This window comes from Aquarana catesbeiana, linkage group LG02 (assembly GCF_042186555.1).
Source record: "Aquarana catesbeiana isolate 2022-GZ linkage group LG02, ASM4218655v1, whole genome shotgun sequence".
In the NCBI taxonomy this organism is placed as follows: Eukaryota; Metazoa; Chordata; class Amphibia; order Anura; family Ranidae; genus Aquarana; species Aquarana catesbeiana.
Genome location: NC_133325.1, coordinates 35,598,131 through 35,618,983, shown reverse-complemented (window position 1 = coordinate 35,618,983; position 20,853 = coordinate 35,598,131). Strand labels below are relative to the sequence as shown.

Genomic DNA, 20,853 nt, shown 5'->3' with positions numbered 1-20,853 from the left:
TGCTAGAATTATTGCTCTCACTCTAATGATCGTGGCGTATGTAACCTGTGTGTATCTGGCTTTGATACTAGCCAGTGACTCACCAGCCACTGAACTCACCGCACGTCCCTGCTGTATAAATGACACTGGCAGGGAAGGGGTTAACACTAGTGGTGATCAAGGGGTTAAATGTGTTCCCTGGGAGGTGTTTCTAACTGTGGTGGGAGGGGACTGACTGGGGGTACAGAGAGATTGCTGTTCCTAATCAGTTTTATTTGGATGATTACATTTTAGAAACCACAGAAATAGATGTGCAGTGAGATAGAGATTGTACCCAGGACCTCCAATAGTATTGCCCCTCCAAATCTCCATGATAACAGTTGTGCAGAGTGATTGTGCAGTCCAGTAGGCACCAGAATGTCCATTAAATTCATCTTTTAAAGGACATACAGTATATCCAAGTTAATCAATCGCTTCAATCAGTAATCACATGCATTCTATTCCGTGCTCAAGATACTTCTGGTACAGATGAAGCCAGTTTTCTTCTGAAAAGCAGATTTAATATCTTTGTTTCTCAGACTGTATATTATGGGATTCATTAGGGGAGTTAATACTGTATATAACATGGACACCAAGGAGTCCACGTCAGATGAGTAGGAGGCTGTTGGACGAATGTACATGAACATAATGGGCAAGAAAAATATACTGACAACTGTAAAGTGAGAGGCACAGGTAGAAAAAGTTTTCTTGCGGCCAACATGGGAACTGATTCTGAGGATCACTAAAATAATCTTAATGTAAGATATAACAATTACAGCAAAGCTTACCAAAATGACAACGGCACCAATGGTAGACCCAATGGCTACATTGAAGGATGTGTTGGCACAAGCCAATTGCAGCAATGGAGGAGTGTCACAGTAGTAATGGTAGATTATATTGGGACCACAGAATGGTAATTTTAAAGCAAGAAGGGTGGCTGTGAGCGGAGTTGCAAAGCCTCCAGACCAGGCCACCATTGACAGTATTATGTAAAGTTGTCTTGTCATGATGGTTTGGTAGTGTAAGGGTGAGCATACAGCTATGTAGCGATCGTAGGCCATTATGGCCAAGAGAAAACACTCTGTTGCTCCTAAAGACAGGAAAATATACATCTGTGTGAAGCAGGCGTTGTAGGAAATAATATCCAGCTTCATGAGGAACTTGGCCAACATCTTCGGGATGGTTACTGAAGTGTAAGCCATGTCTATAAATGACAAGTTGCTGACAAAGAAATACATAGGGGTATGGAGATGCCGGTCAAAGATGACCAAGAAGAAGATAATGCCATTGCCAGAGAGGGTGAAGAGGTAGATACAAAGTAATACACAAGAAAGCAAAATGTGGTAATTCTGGAGGCTGGGGAATCCAAAAATTATGAATTCCGTCACATGGGTAAAAGTTGCATTAGAAGAAACTACTGATTGCAAGTAATCTTCATTGACCTAGGTAATAAAAAATAAAGAAAATTACTTCATTGAAATATTTGATTTCTCAGCTAAAGCTACACTATCATACAGTATCTATAAGAGCGAGTTCCGAGATAGTCGGTTTCCAGAGAAGGACGGGTGAGGATAAAATTGCGCTGTACGCGGACGATATCTTGCTTTTTTTGGGGGACATGAGCAAATCACTGTTAAAGGCAATGAGAATGGTGGAGCTGTTCGGCAGCTTTTCAGGACTCGAGATAAATTGGGAAAAGTCCGAGTTATTACCTATAGACCCCATCGATTTGATAACAGTGCAAGAAATGCGCCAGTTGGTAATAGTGGACGCATTGAAATACCTGGGAATCGTCATGACTAGGGATCCTAACCAATACATTAGTAAAAACCTTCTCCCACTCTTGTTGAAATTCAAACAAAAGATAGGGATATGGAAACGTTTTCCTTTATCAGTGGCAGGAAGATGCAGTTTGATAAAAAATGATTTGGCTGCCACAATTGCTGTATGTTTTGCATAATTCTCCTGTGTGGATATGCAAGAAGTGGTTCAACAAAATCGAGAGCCTGTTCAGGGAACTGATATGGAAAGGAAAACAAGCCAGAATACGTCTACGGGTACTTTAACTCCCGCTACGGGAGGGTGTTTTTGCTCTCCCTCATCCTCAGCGGTACTTTTTATCTTCCCAACTGCAGCAGCTAATGGGGTGCGGAGCCCCGGAAGGGGGTACCCCAAATGGTAGAATCGTACTAATGGGCGCCTCACACAATATATTAATTGAAGCCCTAGAAGCAAACTCGTTTCACGACACTTATCCATCAATTATAATGTTAACCAAAGTATGGAAAACAGTCAAGAATCAGATGAGATACAATGGGTGTAATGAATATACTCCCATCTGGAATAATCGAAATTTGCAGGAAATCCATAAGATAGGAAAAGTAAGAGAGTGGGAAGATCGAGGTATTAAAAGGTTGGGACAATTGTATAGTGGCAATACACTGAAGAAATTTTCAGAGTTGGAAAGTGAATTCAACCTGTCGCCGGGCTCCTTTTATACGTACCTTCAGCTAGAACACGCTCTTAAAGCTCAATTTAGGAACTATAGTTTAGTATGGAATGAAATGCCCCTACTTCATAGTATATTGCAGGTAGCCCCGACTAAGGGGTTAATATCCAAGATTTATAATCAACTGAGTAAAGAAGCCAATAGTGAAGACCTACTCAATGATGTAAAAGTCAGGTGGGAAGAGGATGTGGGGGATATAACACAGGCTCAGTGGAAGAGAATCTTGGAGATGGGATCGTTGATATCAGTCTCCCCCCCAAAGGAGATATCACACTTGATTTTGTTAAACAGAGCTTATTACACACCTAAACGCCTCTTTAAGTTTGGAAGAAGACCTGATGATAGATGTCCTAGATGCCGGGGGACGGGGGACCTCATTCACATGATGTGGAGATGTCCCAAGTTGTTTCGCTACTGGGAGGGGGTGATTGATAGTTTGAGAGATGTATTTGGGATTGTACTGGAGAAAGAGGCTAAAGTATGCATCTTGGGGTATAGACGGATACAGGGGGAGAGGAAGAGTACTACACTGGCAATTCTGAGAGGTCTATTCCAAGCAAGGAAAACAATCGCATTAAGATGGCAATCAAAGGAACCCCCCACAGTAAGAGATTGGATTGTTATATTAAAGGAAACCCTTTGTAGGGAAAGAACAGAGTATATTAAGAGAGGCAACCTTAAGAAATTTGATAAAATGTGGAGACCATGGCTGGAGAAGGTAGGAGGCTCTTAATAGGAAGTGAAGAATATAACAGAGTGGGATTTAATAATAAAAGCCCTAGGCAGCCAGGGATCTGGTCTACCAGTACATAACCTGGTGGGTGCTTGTCTCTATCTGACAAATAATAGTTAATAGAAGCTGTGTTTGTTAACCAAATGTGTTGAAAGTCTAACCCTGAATACTCTATATAGGGGAGTGGGATGTTGGGAGGGGGGGGTGAGAGGGTAAGGGGAAAGAGTGATGGAATTAAATATATATATATATATATATATATATATATATATATATATATCAATCTGGATAATATTGAAAATAGCTAGAGGAGTGGGCGCGGGAAGTCCTTTAGTCTCTGTTATTATTGACCTTGGACTTGTTATATGGTACCCGCTTCGCGACTCCATAGGTCCATATCAATTGGTAGTGAACTAATGTCTAATTTATGACCCTGTGTAATTTCTGCTCAAAGCTTAGGAAATATGTTGAGGGGAAGGGAGGGGTGATAAGAGAACTTTGCCACAATGATGTGAAATTAAGAGGTCTGTAAATGAACGGTAAGCTGAATAAGTTTCCAGACACTATTCTCTGATGTGGTAAAAAAAAAAAAAAAAAAAAGAAGAAAAAGCTACACTATCATAATTATGGTTGTTCAAGACTGGAGGCTACAATTGCTGACCTCTGCTTCTGGAAATTCTAGTTCCCTGGTGGTCAAATTACCGTATATACTCGAGTATAAGTCAACTTGAATATAAGCCGAGGCACTTAATTTTGCCACAAAAAACTAGGAAAACTTATTGACTCGAGTATAAGCCTAGGGTGAGAAATGCAGCAGCTACTGTAAGTGGAAAAGAGGGTCAACAATGCCCATCTGCTGCCTCACTGTGCCCATTTGCAGCCTCACTGTGCCCATTTGCAGCTTTACTGTGCCCATTTGCAGCCTCATTGTGCCCATTTGCAGCCTCACTGTGCCCATTTGCAGCCTCACTGTGCCCATTTGCAGCCTCACTGTGCTCATCTGCATGCCTCACTAGGCCCATCTGCATGCCTAACTGTGTCCATCTGCAGCCTCATGTACCTGATCTCCAGAACAACGACGCTGTGACATGCAGTCTAGTCGGCAGCTGTCTAGTGTAACAAAGCCCCGCCTCCTCCTCTTCTTCGTCCGTGATGGAACACTGATTCAGTTTCCCAGCAGTGAGTCAGTGTTCCGCCTATCATGAATGAGGACGAGGAGAAGGCGGGGCTTTGTTACAATGGACGGCCGCCGACTAGACTGAATGTCACAGCGTCATTAGATCAGGTGCATGAGGCTGCAGATGGGCACAGTGAGGCAGGGAGACTCGAGTATAAGCCGAGGGGGGCTTTTTCAGAACAAAAAAGTGTGCTGAAAAAATCGGCTTTTATTCGAGTATATATGGTAATCCAGTGGCTTTGATTTTTTTTTCTCAACCACTGAACTGAATCAAGTACACAGATTTTTTCTGATTTCCTTGATCCTCATTAGGGAAGAACTGAGGCATGTTCAGCTCCTAGTCAGAACCGGCCTGAGCTATCCTGCCATAAAGCTGTCACTGCACACCACCAATCATACAGTATCTCACAAAAGTGAGTACACCCCTCACATTTTTCTAAATATTTTATTCTATCTTTTCATGTGACAACACTGAAGAAATGACACTTTGCTACAATGTAAAGTAGTGAGTGTACAGCTTGTATAACAGTGTAAATTTGCTGTCCCCTCAAAATAACTCAACACACAGCCATTAATGTCTAAACCGCTGGCAACAAAAGTGAGTACACCCCTAAGTGAAAATGTCCGAATTGGGCCCAATTAGCCATTTTCCCTCCCGGTGTCCTGTGACTCGTTAGTGTTACAAGGTCGCAGGTGTGAATGGGGAGCAGGTGTGGTAAATTTGGTGTTATCGCTCTCACTCTCTCATACTGGTCACTGGAAGTTCAACATGGCACCTCATGGCAAAGAACTCTCTGAGGATCTGAAAAAAAGATTTGTTGCTCTACATAAAGATGGCCTAGGCTATAAGAAGATTGCCAGGACCCTGAAAATGAGTTTCAGCACGGTGGCTAAGACCATGCAGCGGTTTAACAGGACAGGTTCCACTCAGAACAGGCCTCGCCATGGTCGACCAAAGAAGTTGAGTGCACGTGCTCAGCGTCATATCCAGAGGTTGTCTTTGAGAAATAGATGTATGAGTGCTGCCAGCATTGCTGCAGAGGTTGAAGGGGTGGGGGGGTCAGCCTGTCATTGCTCAGACAATACACCACACACTATATGGGGAAACGCATCGGGTGGAGCATAACTTGTGACGTCATCACACTGAACAGCCAGCTGGCTTGAGCCGCGGCGGTTTCAATTTGTCTTTTTTTCGCTGTGCTTTGATGGATGTAAAGCCTGTGTTATTCTTTTTAAAATACATCTTTTTTGGCGCATATTACAAAATGAAGTCCTCTTTTTCTGTCCTCTACTAAATTTTAAAATTTCTTTAATTCTGAAAGCGATCTCTGGAGTGGGTTTTTCCCTTCTGATGGTCCGTCTGCAGTGGGTGGAATATTCCTTCTTGTAAGAACATCACAGGTGGATCGTGAGCTTGCCGACAGACTGATGCACAAGCGCTTTTGATCTCTATCATATGAGATCCTACAAATCTGGTAAGCAGTTTGTGATTTTACATCTTATATCAGAATGTTGGAACACTCTATCAATTGAAGAACAGATGCTTCTTTGGAACTCAGAGATGAACATATGGACTTTTTATGGTTTAATACATTTGTTTATAGACTTTTTATGGTCTAACACATTTTTCATATATTTTTTCAAGGATTCTTTTTTTATAAGCTTCGGCACTAGAAAGTTTGTATTTTATGCACAGAATTATTTATATATTTTCATATGTGTGTTTTTTGTTTGCGCGCTCTTTTTTCTTTTACCATGGCAAGGAACTCTCTGAGGATCTGAAAAAAAGAATTGTTGCTCTACATAAAGATGGCCTAGGCTATAGGAAGATTGCCAAGACCCTGAAACTGAGCTGCAGCACGGTGACCAAGACCATACAGAGGTTTAACAGGACAGGTTCCACTCAGAACAGGCCTCGCCATGGTCAGTTAAAGAAGTTGAGTGCATGTGCTCAGCATCATATCCAGAGGTTGTCTTTGGGATATAGACGTATGAGTGCTGCCAGCATTGCTGCAGAGGTTGAAGGTGTGAGGGGTCAGCCTGTCAGTGCTCAGACCATATGCCGCACACAGCATCAAATTGGTCTGCATGGCTGTCATCCCAGAAGGAAGCCTCTTTTGAAGATGTTGCACAAGAAAGCCCACAAACAATTTGCTGAAGACAAGCAGACTAAGGACATGGATTACTGGAACCATGACTGTAGGCAAGACTGATGAGACCAAGATAAACTTATTTGGTTCAGATGGTGTCAAGCGTGTGTGGCGGCAACAAGGTGAGGAGTACAAAGACAAGTGAGTCTTGCCTACAGTCAAGCATGGTGGTGGGAGTGTCATGGTCTGGGGCTGCATGAGTGCTGCCGGCACTGGGGAGCTACAGTTCAGTGAGGGAACCATGAATGCCAACATGTACTGTGACATACTGAAGCAGAGCAGGATCACCTCCCTTCAGAGACTGGGCCGCAGAGCAGTATTCCAACATGATAACAACCCCAGACACACCTCCAAGATGACCACTGCCTTGCTAAAGAAGCTGAGGGTAAAGGTGATGGACTGGACAAGCATGTCTCCAGACCTAAACCCTATTGATCATCTGTGGGGCATCCTCAAATGGAAGGTGGAGGAGCGCAAGGTCTCTAACATCCACCAGCTCTGTGATGTCATCATGGAGGAGTAGAAGAGGACTCCAGTGGTAACCTGTGAAGCTCTGGTGAACTCCATGCCCAAGAGGGTTACGGCAGTGCTGGAAAATAATGGTGGCCACACAAAATATTGACACTTTGGGCCCAATTTGGACATTTTCACTTAGGGGTGTACTTGTTGCCAGTGATTTAGACATTAATGCCTGTGTGGAATGGAACAAATTAATAATAATAAATAATAATAATAAAAAGGTTTTATTATTATTATTGTTATTTATTATTATTAGATAGTTACGTTCCATTTGTTTCGATACGGCGTTCGTTATTTCAGACAATTCGTAACTTTGGATTAGGGATGAGCCGAACACCCCCCTGTTCGGTTCGCACCAGAACATGCGAACAGGAAAAAAGTTCGTTCGAACATGCGAACACCGTTAAAGTCTATGGGACACGAACATGAATAATCAAAAGTGCTAATTTTCAAGGCTTATATGCAAGTTATTGTCATAAAAAGTGTTTGGGGACCTGGGTCCTGCCCCAGGGGACATGGATCAATGCAAAAAAAAGTTTTAAAAACGGCCGTTTTTTCAGGAGCAGTGATTTTAATAATGCTTAAAGTCAAACAATAAAAGTGTAATATCCCTTTAAATTTCGTACCTGGGGGGTGTCTATAGTGTGCCTGTAAAGGGGCGCATGTTTCCTGTGTTTAGAACAGTCTGACAGCAAAATGACATTTTGAAGGAAAAAACTCATTTAAAACTACCCGCGGCTATTGCATTGCCGACAATACACATAGAAGTTCATTGATAAAAACGGCATGGGAATTCCCCAAAGGGGAACCCCGAACCAAAATTAAAAAAAAAAAAATGACGTGGGGGTCCCCCTAAATTCCATACCAGGCCCTTCAGGTCTGGTATGGATATTAAGGGGAACCCCGGCCAAAATTAAAAAAAAAAAATGACGTGGGGTTCCCCCTAAATTCCATACCAGACCCTTCAGGTCTGGTATGGATTTTAAGGGGAACCCCGCGCCAAAAAAAAAAAAAAACGGCGTGGGGTCCCCCCAAAAATCCATACCAGACCCTTATCCGAGCACGCAACCTGGCAGGGCGCAGGAAAAGAGGGGGGGACGAGAGTGCGGCCCCCCCTCCCTCCTGAACCGTACCAGGCCACATGCCCTCAACATTGGGAGGGTGCTTTGGGGTAGCCCCCCAAAACACCTTGTCCCCATGTTGATGAGGACAAGGGCCTCATCCCCACAACCCTGGCCGGTGGTTGTGGGGGTCTGCGGGCGGGGGGCTTATCGGAATCTGGAAGCCCCCTTTAACAAGGTGACCCCCAGATCCCGGCCCCCCCCCTGTGTGAAATGGTAAGGGGGTACATAAGTACCCCTACCATTTCACGAAAAAAGTGTCAAAAATGTTAAAAATGACAAGAGACAGTTTTTGACAATTCCTTTATTTAAATGCTTCTTCTTTCTTCTATCTTCCTTCATCTTCTGGTTCTTCTGGCTCTTCTGGTTCTTCTGGTTCTTCCTCCGGCGTTCTCGTCCAGCATCTCCTCCGCAGCGTCTTCTGTCTTCTTCTCCTCGGGCCGCTCCGCACCCATGGCATGGGGGGGAGGCTCCCGCTCTTCTCTTCTTCTTTTCTTCTTTTCTTCTTTTCTTCTCTTCTTCTCTTCTTCTTCATTTTCTTCTCCGGGCCGCTCCGCAATCCATGCTGGCATGGAGGGAGGCTCCCGCTGTGTGACGGCGCTCCTCGTCTGACAGTTCTTAAATAACGGGGGGGGCGGGGCCACCCGGTGACCCCGCCCCCCTCTGACGCACGGTGACTTGACGGGACTTCCCTGTGACGTCACGGGGAATGCCACAGGGAAGTCCCGTCAAGTCACCGTGCGTCAGAGGGGGGCGGGGTCACCGGGTGGCCCCGCCCCCCCGTTATTTAAGAACTGTCAGACGAGGAGCGCCGTCACACAGCGGGAGCCTCCCTCCATGCCAGCATGGATTGCGGAGCGGCCCGGAGAAGAAAATGAAGAAGAAGAGAAGAAGAGAAGAAAAGAAGAAAAGAAGAAAAGAAGAAGAGAAGAAGAGAAGAGCGGGAGCCTCCCCCCCATGCCATGGGTGCGGAGCGGCCCGAGGAGAAGAAGACAGAAGACGCCGCGGAGGAGATGCTGGACGAGAACGCCGGAGGAAGAACCAGAAGAACCAGAAGAGCCAGAAGAACCAGAAGATGAAGGAAGATAGAAGAAAGAAGAAGCATTTAAATAAAGGAATTGTCAAAAACTGTCTCTTGTCATTTTTAACATTTTTGACACTTTTTTCGTGAAATGGTAGGGGTAAGTACCCCCTTACCATTTCACACAGGGGGGGGCGGGATCTGGGGGTCCCCTTGTTAAAGTGGGCTTCCAATAAGCCCCCCGCCCGCAGACCCCCACAACCACCGGCCAGGGTTGTGGGGATGAGGCCCTTGTCCTCATCAACATGGGGACAAGGTGTTTTGGGGGGCTACCCCAAAGCACCCTCCCAATGTTGAGGGCATGTGGCCTGGTACGGTTCAGGAGGGAGGGGGGGCCGCACTCTTGTCCCCCCCTCTTTTCCTGCGGCCTGCCAGGTTGCGTGCTCGGATAAGGGTCTGGTATGGATTTTTGGGGGGACCCCATGCCGTTTTTTTTTTTTTTTTTTTGGCGCGGGGTTCCCCTTAAAATCCATACCAGACCTGAAGGGTCTGGTATGGAATTTAGGGGGAACCCCACGTCATTTTTTTTTTTAAATTTTGGCCGGGGTTCCCCTTAATATCCATACCAGACCTGAAGGGCCTGGTATGGAATTTAGGGGGACCCCCACGTCATTTTTTTTTTTTAATTTTGGTTCGGGGTTCCCCTTTGGGGAATTCCCATGCCGTTTTTATCAATGAACTTCTATGTGTATTGTCGGCAATGCAATAGCCGCGGGTAGTTTTAAATGAGTTTTTTCCTTCAAAATGTCATTTTGCTGTCAGACTGTTCTAAACACAGGAAACATGCGCCCCTTTACAGGCACACTATAGACACCCCCCAGGTACGAAATTTAAAGGGATATTACACTTTTATTGATTGACTTTAAGTATTATTAAAATCACTGCTCCTGAAAAAACGGCCGTTTTTAAAACTTTTTTTTGCATTGATCCATGTCCCCTGGGGCAGGACCCAGGTCCCCAAACACTTTTTATGACAATAACTTGCATATTAGCCTTTAAAATTAGCACTTTTGATTTCTCCCATAGACTTTTAAAGGGTGTTCCGCGGCATTCGAATTTGCCGCGAACACCCCAAATTGTTCGCTGTTCGGTGAACTTGCGAACAGCCAATGTTCGAGTCGAACATGAGTTCGACTTGAACTCGAAGCTCATCCCTACTTTGGATAAATTCGTATTCGCTACGTTCACTAACAGCCAAATTTGAAAGGAGATTCCAATACCTATAATTTAATAGTTATTATTAGTTAGTTCTTATTTCAGGTTTTCTGGTTTTCAAATTTTCGGATTTTCATTCTTTTGAATTTTCAGATTTTCATTCTTACTTTTGGATTTTCAAATTTCTGGATTTTTGAATTTCCGAATTCCGAATTCCAAATTTCCGAAATTCCAAGTGTCCGAAATTTTGAATTTCCGGAAATTCTAAAATTTGGAAATTGAAAAATTTCGAAATTCGGAAATTCGAATTTCGGAAATTGAAAAATTCGGAAATTCGGAAATTTCGTAATTAACGAATTTGTCAAAACTCGTTAAAAAACGATTTCAGAACTAAACGAATTGCAAATGTCTACTAAAAACGCAGCATGCAGGAACTGCTGGTAAATCTCATGGTGCTTTCTCCGGCTGCTGTGGCTCAAAAAAAGCGCAGGAACCTTTTTCCTGCATGAAAGGTAGACTGTGCCCGAGCCCAAGGCAATTCTTCTTCCAGTGTGGCCCAGCAAGGTCATAAGGTTGGACACCCAGGATATAAAACATTTTAGAACTGCTGGTCAAATTACACTTTTCATATGGGCCCAGCGTTGTCATAAAAAAAAGTGTTAAAGTGTGCTTAGAAGGACCGATGGGACTCATGTGGACCAATCCACTATTCGAGCCTTGTCCCTCACAAAATAACCTACAACATAACATAACCTTACCATAGCCAAAAAATTGTGTGGCTGGAGTTGAGATAGTAGTAAAGTAAAATATGTGAATTAAATAGTGGGTAATGCTACTTTTGTTAAAAAAATAAAAATTGTATATACAGTACATATAAGGTAGCTACTACACTATATTACCAAAAGTATTGGGACGCCTGCCTTTACACACGCATGAACTTTAATGGCATCCCAGTCTTATGCCGCGTACACACGGTCGGATTTTCCAACGGAAAATGTTGGATGGGAGCTTGTTGTTGGAAATTCCGACCGTGTGTAGGCTCCATCGGACAGTTTCCATCGGAATTTCCGACGCACAAAATTTGAGAGCTGGTTCCGATCGTATGTACACAATTGCGACGCACAAAATTCTACGCATGCTTGGAATCAAGCAGAAGAGCTGCACTGGCTATTGAACTTCATTTTTCTCAGGTCCTCGTATGTGTTGTACGTCACCGCGTTCTTGGCGATCGGAATTTCCGACAAGATTTGTGTGACCGTATGTATGCAAGACAAGTTTGAGCCAACATCTGTTGGAAAAAAAAACATGGATTTTGTTGTCGGAAAATCCTATCGTGTGTACAGGGCATTAGTCCATAGGGTTCAATATTGAGTTGGCACACCCATTGTAGCTATAACAGCTTCAACTCTTCTGGGAAGGCTGTCCACAAGGTTTAGGAGTGTGTCTATGGGAATGTTTGACCATTCTTCCAGAAGAGCATTTGTGAGGTCAGACACTGATGTTGAACGAGAAGGCTTGGATCGCAGTCTCCGCTCGAATTCATCCCAAAGGTGTTCTATCGGGTTGAGGTCAGGATAGTTCCTCCACTCCAAACTCGCTCATCCATGTCTTTATGGATCTTGCTTTGTGCACTGGTGCGCAGTCATGTTGGAACAGGAAGGGGACATCCCCAAACTGTTCCCACAAAGTTGGGAGCATGAAATTGTCCAAAAAATCTTGCTATGCTGATGCCTTAAGAGTTCCCTTCACTGGAACTAAGGGGCCAAGCCCAACCCCAACCCCTAAAAATCAACCCCACACCATAATCCTCCCTCCACCAAATGATTTAGACCAGTGCACGGAGCAAGGTCCATAAAGACATGGATGAGCAAGTTTGGGGTGGAGGAACTTGATTGGCCTGCACAGAGTCCTGACCTTAACCCCATAGAACACCTTTGGGATGAATTAGAGTGGAGACTGCGGGCCAGGCCTTCTCCTTCAACATCAGTAGGTGACCTCACAAATGTGCTTCTGAAAGAATGGTAAAACATTCCCATAGACACACTCCTAAACCTTGTGGACAGCCTTCCCAGAAGAGTTGAAGCTGTTAAAGCTGCAAAGGGTGGGCCAACTCAATGTTGAACCCTACGGACTAAGACTGGGATGCCATTACAGTTCATGTGCGTGTAAAGACAGGCGTCCCAATACTTTTGGTAATATAGTGTATATCCGCTTTCCTCAAAATTTAAAACTGACATAAGGATATGACAAAAAAAAGTCTTCCTTGTATGAAGTTTTCCCTAAAATCTTTGCAATCTTTTTAACTGAGCCGAGGAAAATTGTTCTTTTTGCAGAAAACTGTCTCACACTTTATACTGTTTCCCTGTATGCACAGAATGCACTAGTTTAGCTTTATATATTTTCTAGTATTAGCTTTTGCTTTATAATTTAGCTTTGCATGATTTGTTACATAAAATTATCTGTACACTGATCTGGTGCAAATCTTATAAAATTGCTTGGATCACTGACACAGATGTATTTGTACTTTTCAGTAAAAGAAATGTGTTTTAAAAAAAATGAAAAAATACGAAAATATGTTATTTAATTATATAATATATATTTGTTATATGAAAAGGTTTAGTAAACGTTTTTTTTTAGCTCAGAATGTTTTTTTTTTATCATAAACACAAACATTTTAACAAAATATTCCATTTTAAAAACTTACCTTCCATAGATCAACTCCCATAGCAAATAATACAAGCAAACTTTTGCAGGAATCCACAATGCTAATAACTTTAACTTTCTTCAAAAATGTATGAAACAAACAGAATTTTACACTAATGGTTTAAATATCTTTTAGTGATTGGCTACATATGTGTTCCTCCAATTTGGCCTACTGGTAAACAAACTATGCGGTGATTAGCTCTCTATTTAAACCTCTGGTTCTAAAACTATCAGGGGGTGTAAAGATAGTTATAATTCTCTGAGGAATGATTAACTAATGTTACCATCTGAGCTTCTTGTAAAGGTCTGAAATTGTTGTTGTTGTTATTGTTTTGGTTATAATTAATTGAATTAAAAATAATTCTCCCATATGCCTTGGCCTGTAGAGACTAATCAGATGATTTAATGGTTAATTGAGGCAATCAACATCCATAGACATAAGTGACCAAACAAAAATGTATGTATTTATTATTTTTTGTTAATATCATTTATATTTAATTTTAAATATGTATTTTTATAAACCTTTACAGCATTGTTTTTTTTTTTTTTTAAGGAATGTATTCATTAATAATAATAATAATAATAATAATAATAATTAATGATCACCATTCTATCATATTTATATATCATTTTCTTTTTTTTAATTATTTTCATACTGAATAAAAAGTCATAGACATAAGGGATGTATGTATTTATTATTTTTTGTTGATATCATTTATAATTCATTTTAAATATGTATTTTTATAAACCTTTACAGCATTGTTTTTTTTAAAGGAATGTATTCATTAATAATAATAATAATAATAATAATAATAATAATAATAATAATAATAATAATAATAATTAATGATCACAATTCTATCATATTTATATATAATTTTCTTTTTTTTTTTTTTTATTATTTTCATATTGAATAAAAAGTCATAGACATAAGGGATGTATGTATTTATTATTTTTTGTTGATATCATTTATATTTCATTTTAAATATGTATTTTTATAAACCTTTACAGCATTGTTTTTTTTAAAGGAATGTATTCATTAATGATCACCATTCTATCATATTTATATATAATTTTATTTTTTTTATTATTTTCCTACTGAATAAAAAGTCTTTTATTTTATGTATTCTTTTGTTAATTTTGAAGAAAGTAGAAAAGGGAAAGGAAAGGGGGAAATGAAAAGAAAAAAATGAAGATGTTTGGAAAAAAACAAGAGAGGAAGGGAGGGTTGAGCAGAGAGGGGTAGGATATGAAAGGAATAAGGTGGAAAGTACCCATGAGTTGTGTTATCCAAACGACACCTGTTGTCAGTATAGTTGTAGCAAATCAACATCCCCACCAAATTTCAAGGGCAGGGGTGTCAAACTCAATTTCATTGTGGGCCGCATCAGAATTATGGTTGCCCTCAAAGGACATCTGTAAAACTAAATCTTCAGAGCACCCCCTCCTTTAAATCAGATATCAAGAGCCCCCCCCCCCCTTTACATCAGAAGTCAAGAGTCCTTCAAACTCCCTTACATCTCAGTGGGGGCACACCCATTACTGTTTGCTGCTGCTGAGAAGAAGCTGAGATGGGAAGCAAAAAGTGCAGGGTCTGGAGGAGGACCAGAAGAGGGCTGAAGTCAGCTGCCAGAGTCTGCTGAATGCTGAGACCAGGGGAGGTGGAGACGAGGGGGTGCTGCTGCTGCACAGAGAGGTGCATGACCTGTAGGAGGAGTTCTGTTCTCTTCTCTGCTGCTCACTGCTGAGATGGGCAGGGTGGGGGGTGGGGACACAGATGAGCCTCTCTGCGGCTGCACGGAGAAATGCAGGATCTGTAGGAGGAGTTCTGTTCTCTTTGGCTGCACGGAGAAATGCAGGATCTGTAGGAGGAGTTCTGTCCTGCTGTCTGCTGCCGACTGCTTAGATAAGGTGGGTAAGAGATGAGGGGGTGCTGCAGGAGAGGTGCGAGGGCCAGATAGAATGGTCTGGTGGGCCGGATTCGACCTTTGGCTTTCTGTTTGACTTATGTGTTCTAGGGTGTTCTACACCTTTGAGGTAATAGTTTATAGGCAAATTTTGTATCTTTGAGCTAACAGAATACACAAATTGTTTCCCATTGCTGGTTAGAAAATTGGAAGTAGAAGTTCCTTTCCCAGTGAAATTTAATATTGTGTGTTTTTATTTTCTGCCAACAGGTATAGCTCTTTTCACATGTTCATGGCTATCCTCACCTGCTCTGTTAGTAATGTCTGTTGTTTACAGACATTACTAACAGAGCAGGTGGACTGTGACAGGTACTCAGATACTCATATGGACTGTGACAGGTACTCAGGTACTCATATGAACTGGGACAGTTACTTGGGTTCTCAGATGAACTGTGACAGGTACTTTGATGGGTGGTGACAGGTCCTCTTTATGGGGGGGCAATCAGTGTGTGTTGGTATACACTGTAAGCGGTAACGAGATGTTACTGCAATCTCCTTCTCACACACGATCGGTGTGTGAGGAGGAGAACCCGGTAACATCTCGTTATCGCTCTGTATTTACATTTAGTGATTGGCTGTGAAAGGATCACAGCCGATCACGTGGTAAACAGCTGCCGGCCAATGACTGTTTACCAGCGTCGGTGACGAGCAGTGTTCCTGGCAACATGCTGCCACCGACGTGCACGCACAGCGCGCTTGCGAGCATGAGCCGTGCAAAGTGGGGCGATACCATCTGTGATCGGCCGTGACTTCATCATGGCCGATCACGTGGTAAAAAGCCATGCCCAATGGCTGTTCACCCCCCTCGGTGGCAAGCGGTGTCTCCGTGACACTCCACCACCGAAGGTACAGGGATGCGCGCATTCCCTGTTTAAATGGACAGACGTCATATGACGCCCGTCCAGAACAAGAGCCGCGCTGCCTGGGGGTCATATGACGGCCGGCGGGCGGCAAGCGGTTAAAGAAAAAAAGAACGGCATGGGTTCCCTTTCCAAGAGCATACCAGGCCCTTCGGTCTGGTATGGATTTTCAGGGGAACCCCCCCCCCGAAGAAACCTCCACGCCCCTTTAACAAGGGGGCCCCCGGGTCCCGGCCCCCCACCCTATGTGAATGAGTATGGGGTACATTGTACCCCTACCCATTCACCTAAAAAAGTGTCAAAAATAAAACACCTTACACATATTTTTAAAGTAATTTATTAAGGTAGCTCCGACGTCTCTTCCGATCTGTTCTCCCCTCTCCGGCTCTTCTGTGTCCTCCAATGACGTCTTCTGCCTCTGCTGATTCTTCTCCCCTCTCTGGCTTTTCTCCGCTCTCTCTCTGGCTCTTCTCCCTCTGTCCGCCGGGTCCCCTTTGCTGTCTTCTCGCTCTTTTGCTGGCTCTTTTGCTGGGTCTTCTCTGCTCTCTTCTCCCACTGTACTCTTTCCTGCTCTAATCCTGGGTGCGCCACTACTTATATTGCCATGGGGCGGGGTCACCGGAGACCCGCCCTTATGACGTCATCATGCCCTGGGCGGTGACATCATAAGGGGTGGGGCCTTCGGATGACATAACCCGGTGACCCCGCCCTATGCCAATATAAGTAGTGGCACACCGCGCACCCAGCATTAAATCAGGTAAGCAGATAAGGGTCTGGTATGGATTTTGGGGGACCCCAATGCCGTTTTTTCAGTGCGGGGGTTCCCCTGAAAATCCATAGCAGACCAAAGGGCCTGGTAAGCTCTTGGAGAGGAACCCATGCCGTTTTTTTTTTTTACATTGTGTGTGGAGTTCCCCCTAAAGATTCATACCAGACACAGTGCCTGGTATTGTCGGGGATCAAAGTCAGATCCCTGTTCATTGTAGTCGGACACATGTCAGACTTCAAGTCGCAGGGCGAAGTTGGATCCAAAGTGGTACGACTGTCGTGTCATACCAGTGTGAACCCGGCCTTAAGTGTCATTTCATGAGATAATTTATGAGGGCGTGTTTAGGGGCGCAATTAGGGGCGGGGCAGGGTCGGGGTTGGATGGGGCAACTGGTGGCGAGTAACCCTTGAGGCCTGGCTATTAGCTCAGAGCTTGAAATTTTGAGCCCTGTGTTAGGTATCTATTTACTTGGCGTAACATCATCTTTCACATTATACAAATAAAATCAGGCTAACTTTAGTGTTTTATTTTTATTTTTATTCATGAAACAGTTTAAAAAAACGCATTTGAAAAATTGGTGCGCAAATACCGTGTAACATAAAAAGTTGCAACGACCACCATTTAATTCCATAGGGTGTCTGCTAAAACAATGTATATAATGTTTGGGGGTTTTGAGATATTTTCTAGCAAAAAAATGAAGATTTTTACATGTAGGAGAGAAGTGTCAGAATTAACCTGGGTGGCAAGTGGTTAATTACTAGGAATGGGCCGAACACCCCCCGGTTCGGTTCGCACCAGAACATACTGAACAGGCAAAAAATTCAGCAGAACACATGAACACCGTTACAGTCTATGGGACACGAACATAAAAAATCAAAAGTGCTCATTTTAATTTCAAAAAGTTTTTATTTTGTAATCAAACATATACAAACATGTTTAACAGCAGGTTGACAGTGTATAAAATTCAATAACCAATACGAGTAGTTAGTCTTTGAGATATAGCTAAACATAGCTGTAATACAAAGGAAGGAAGACTTAGTCAGTCGGGACAGTGTCTCGTCTATGCATAGAGTTGTTAAAGGAACCTAGAACAGTTACAACTTGCAAACTAAAAGGTGGGATGTGCAACTGAAGAAAATGCCCTTATGGCAGAACAATGGTAGAGAGAAGAAGGGCCAGGGGAGTCCCTTTTATACACCCAGCACCCCCAAGGGGATCAGACTGTGCTGGGTGGGGGTCTCGACCCGGAACCCCTCCCCCCCACCACCATTTTGACCTAGGGTTGGCATAAAACGGTTCCAGAGTTCCTATAAGCATCTGGAACTCCGGGCTGGTGATTTGTATGTGTTCCACGGTCGTCCCATTTAAACAGAGATAAATGAGGAAAGAGAATAGAATAGAGTAGAGAGGGTAAGGGATAAAGGAGAGGAAAGGAGAGAAGGAGGTGCTGCTTGGTGTTGTCTATCGTTAATAATTTTGAGATTGAGATTTTAAAGTCTCAGTCTGTCCTACTGACAGGGAGTAGGGAGATACCCATGTACCAACCCCACGGTTCCCATGTGGCTTCTTCAAATTTAGTGCGGGTGTCTGACAATATACTAAATAATTTTTCTTGGGACATAATCCATAAGATTTTCTTCTGGGCGGCTTTAATGGAGATGTTTGGTTGTTTCCAAGCTTTAGTTATTGTAAGTTTAGTTCCCACTAGTATGAAGTGGATTAGCTTTCTAGCATGTGCAGGGTTTTTTGGAATCTGTTCATTGAGAAGGGCTATTGTCGTAGATCTAGGCACCTGCACCAACTTGTCTATATTGTTAAAGATTTTTCTCCAGAAGGGGCGTATCCTGGGGCACTCCCACCAGATGAGGGCCATTGTGCCTGTAAGTTGACATCCTCTGAAACACAGAGGATCTGCAGAGCCATACATGGGCGCTAATCTGAAGGGGGTATAATACTGGCCTCTGTGAGTAATGTGTTCATGATACCCTTAAAGGATTTAAAGCAGGCAGATCACATGGCCTTCAGCTCCCAACTGAATTGTAGCTCCTCTTCCCACCTCATCATGAAAGGAGATTTACAGTCTGGGAGTACCAGTGATGAGTAAATGATTGATATTCCTCCCTTCTGCTCCGGGCCCAGTCCCCACCATAGTTCATATGCCGTGTATCTGGGGGGGGTGGCTTTTCCGACCATATAGTGTGTAGAAAGTGTGAGATTTGTTGGGATCTGAAGTGTTCTGTTGTGGGTAGCTCCAGCTTATTAATGCAATGCTTGAGGGAAAGAGGGCCTGCAGGAGAGAAGAAGTTCACAATTTGGTACAGTCCCTTGTCCAGGCTCCATTTCAATGTCACAATGTTCTGACCTGGAGGGAAATCGGAGTTGTTAAATAGATGGGATAGAGGTTTGCTGACTGAGGTTAGGGCTTTAGACTTGCGTAACTTGTCCCAGAGCACTAGGGAGTGGGAAAGGGGCGGTGCCATTATCGGCGGATGGGATTTTGGGGAAGACCACATTAAAAAAGTCTATAGTGTGGCGGGGTATTGCTTGTCTTTCAATTCGGACCCAATCTGGTTTCTCGTATCGCAAATATATGATTGAGATTTGAGCTAGTCTAGCTGCGAAATAGTTTTGAAGTAAATTGGGGAGCCCTAAGCCCCCCTTTTTTCTATGGCCATACATGGAGCCTTGTGGTATCCTATAGCCTGCCTTGCCCCAAGTGAATTGTAGGATCTTTTTTTGAAAGGATTTGATGTGGCCCCTGTTGATTGGGATGGGGAGAGAGCGAAACAAGTATAGGAGTTTGGAGAGAAGAGTCATCTTTAAAGAATTTATCTTTCCTATCCAGGAGAGGTTATGGCTAGCCCATACTTTGAGTTCCGTTTCCAGTTTCCGGAACATGGGGGGGTAATTGTTATTATAGAGAGATTCTATCTTGGGTGTTAAGTTGATTCCAAGGTATTTAATAGACTTGTCGTGTCATTCGAAGGGGAAGGATTTTTGGAGCAGGGATACAGTTTGCGGATGGAGCGATATATTAATGGCTAGAGACTTGGAGTAATTCACTTGAAGCCCTGAGATGCTTGAAAATTCCTCTAAGGTTTGGCGTAAATTTGGTAGTGATGTGATGGGTGAGGTGAGGAATAGGAGGATGTCGTCTGCGTTAAGTCCGCACTTGTGAGTTTGTGTGCCGCATGTTACTCCTTTTATGTTTGAGTTCTCCCTAATTGAGATGGCGAGGGTTTCAATTGCCAAGGCAAAGATTAGTGGGAAAAACGGGCAGCCTTGCCTGGTGCCTTTTGAAATATGGATGGGGTTCGAGTAGTGTCCCTGGAGACGTTCTCGCTTGGGGTTTAGAATAGAGAGATCTGATTAGCCCCATGAATCTATCTCCAAACCCCCATCTTTCCAGCAGAGTGAAGATGTATGGCCAGGATACGGAATCAAAAGCTTTTTTAAAATCTAAAGACAGTATCATACCTTCTTGTTTGGGTCCCCCTTCGATTGAAGGATAAATATTATGTAGATCGCCTTCCTAATTTGGTCTGGGCCTTGTCTGCCTGGAATGAATCCTACTTGGTCTTTGTATACATATTTAGTTATGAAGGAAGCAAATCGATTGGCCAGGATTTTGGTTAGTATTTTAAGATCACAGTTAATAAGAGAGATCGGTGATAGTTGCTAACTTCTTCCGGGTTTTTATCCAGTTTGGGGATCACCGCTATGAATGCAGAATAGGGCTGCAAGTCTAGTGGGTCTCTTCGGGTCTTGGTGTTGAAAAATTTGGCTAAATGCAGACCTAAGATGTTAGCAAAGGATTTATAATAAGGATTAGACAGTCTGTCCGGACCCAGAGCAGATCCACTTTTTAGTTCCTTGAGAAGAACTTCCTCTTCTGTGAAGGGAGCTTTTAATGAGTTTTTATGATCGTGGGATAAAAGTGGGATGGGTAAATTATCTAGGAAAGTTTTGATGGCCTCAGTGTTTTTTGGAGGGGAGGCTGTGTACAGTTTCGTGTAGAAGGTCTGAAAAGCGTCTAGAATTTTCACCGGGTTAGCTGTAAGGCCGTGTCCGGGGATTCTGATTTGGGGCAT

The 20,853-nt window shown here is 43.2% G+C and overlaps 1 protein-coding gene across 1 annotated transcript; it reads right to left on the bottom strand.

Annotated features, from left to right (window-relative positions):
- Nucleotides 1–476: 476 nt before the first annotated feature.
- On the bottom strand, nt 477–20,853 carry LOC141126511 (olfactory receptor 6N1-like). The gene is made up of 3 exons (XM_073612449.1): nt 20,446–20,853; nt 13,168–13,245; nt 477–1,460 (listed from the first exon to the last, which is right to left on the bottom strand). Exons 1-3 carry the CDS (start codon nt 20,851–20,853, stop codon nt 477–479), a joined length of 1,470 nt encoding a protein of 489 aa, XP_073468550.1.